The sequence below is a fragment of the Pteropus vampyrus genome, unplaced genomic scaffold (assembly GCF_000151845.1).
Source record: "Pteropus vampyrus isolate Shadow unplaced genomic scaffold, Pvam_2.0 Scaffold52, whole genome shotgun sequence".
Taxonomy (NCBI): Eukaryota; Metazoa; Chordata; class Mammalia; order Chiroptera; family Pteropodidae; genus Pteropus; species Pteropus vampyrus.
In genome coordinates, this window is record NW_011888833.1 from 3,517,659 (window position 1) to 3,519,591 (window position 1,933).

At 54.0% G+C, this 1,933-nt stretch overlaps 1 protein-coding gene across 1 annotated transcript in view; it reads left to right on the plus strand.

Annotated features, from left to right (window-relative positions):
* Nucleotides 1-1,933, plus strand: part of ZMYM2 (zinc finger MYM-type containing 2) — a 92,550-nt gene that overhangs the window by 72,175 nt on the left and 18,442 nt on the right. Inside the window, exons 11-12 of the mRNA XM_023530713.1 lie at nucleotides 272-437; nucleotides 918-952. Coding sequence (XP_023386481.1) covers nucleotides 272-437; nucleotides 918-952 — 201 coding nt within the window. The remainder of the gene's footprint in view (nucleotides 1-271; nucleotides 438-917; nucleotides 953-1,933) is intronic.

The window sequence follows — 1,933 nt, forward strand, 5'->3', positions numbered from 1 at the left end:
CCGGCATCTCACAGGACATTAAAATAGATCGTACCAGTTTGGTTTACCGGTGTTCACCCTTTTTGCTCAGGAGATCTCTGTAATGCTGGTCTCTGGCTTCCGGTGAGCACTAGAAAGGGATTTTGACAGTTGGAAACGGCACATTTTTTCCCCCACTTTTGTGGGTTTTACTGTGTGTTTACGATTTACGTTTCAAGTGTATCTTTATCGAACATCGCGCTGTGGCACCGGGAGCCCGCGCCTGACGTGCACCCCCCCCCCACCCCCGCAGGCCGCGCGGTGTGACTGCTGCAAGTCCCAGGGCGCGCTGCGGGAGCGCGTGCAGTGGCGCGGCGAGATGAAGCACTTCTGCGACCAGCACTGCCTGCTGCGCTTCTACTGCCAGCAGAACGAGCCCAACATGACCACCCAGAAGGGGCCCGAGAACCTGCACTACGGTGCGTCCCGGCGGCCGAGCCCCGCCCCGCCCGGCTGCTGTTCATCCTGTTCTCCTTCAAATGTGGAATGCCGGTGAAGGAAGAGTCTAGTTGGGGGTGGAAAGAGCTAAACAGGATTATAACAACATTTCTAAGAAACCCCCCACCTGGTGTGCGCCATCTGTGATGTCGGATGGGAGCAGGTCGGGAGGGACAGGAAGCCCTTGAGAGACGGGGCTGAATTACAGGCTCCGCCTGAGAACGCGGAATTGCCCCCAAAGCAGTTTGGCTTCCTGAGGGGACACAGTGGGAGGAGAGTGAGTCCCGCTTACTTGGCTCTGCATTTCAGCTCTCAGATTTGATGTTCTTTACTCACAATTGCTTTTAAATTTTCTTAAGTAATTATTTTTTAAAAATTAATAACATTAGTAAGAAGTATAGATTTGGAAAATTCTGAACGAAGTGATATCTGTCTCATTTTCAATGTGTTTGTGTTTTTAGATCAGGGCTGTCAGACGTCCCGAACCAAAATGACCGTAAGTATTGCTGAAGCGAAGCGCTATGTACTGATTTTTATAATGTGGGGATAAAACAATAATCAGTCCAATTTAACCTGATCGTGATAACTAAGGGTATTTCACCTTACTCTGTCGAGACCGTCGAAGTGTTCAGCTGAGTTACCTGATTCAGACAGGCACGTTGTCGCGGGCTGCGGACTAGGAAGGGGAATTAACTACCCTGCACACACGCGCACGCGCACACACACGCACACACACACGACGGGGCGGCCGCGCCGGCCATGTTCAAATCAAAGCCCCACTGTGTGCTCACTGTCAGGACAGCAGCAGAGCATGGGAAGCGACAGAGTGTCTGTCCCGTGTCTGTCCTGTGTCTGTCCCGTGTCTGTCCCTGGCAGCTGTGAAAACCTTCTAAACAGTGGAGCGGAAGGGGGTGCCAGGCTGGCAGGGATGGGACGTCGGAGGAATAATAATCACGCTCGGCAGAGCTGGGCACCGGGCCAGGCTCACGGGGTCCGTGGTGGAGTCGCAGCGGCCGGGCCGACCGGGGGGTGCCTCTGCGTCCAGGGCAGGGACTCGCAAGCTTTCACATTTGAGAAATACTTCCACGATGTGTCCTTCGGGGTGTTTCTCTTCAGTCTTTTTTCTTTTGGTATAATACATCAAATTCCGCCGTTATGTCAGCGATGTAAGACTTACGGAGTTGGAAAGTGGCCGTTTGTGTGTCATGAGTGGAGGGAAGCGGTGCTTTGCCATGCTGGCGTGCAGCAGGCCACCCCCGTGTGCCCCGCGGTCGCCGGCGCTGCAGTCTAGCGCTGCTGCGTCTCCCCCGGGGGCTCGAGGAGTCCTTCATGGGCATCGCGGCGAGTGTCTGGGCCGGTTCTCGTCCTCTAAGACTCGGTCCGTGGTTCTTAGCTCTGGCTGGAATCGCCAGGCAGATTTTCAAAACTTTACAATGCCTGTGCCCCAACTCGGAGATTCTGTATTTTTGAAAAATTC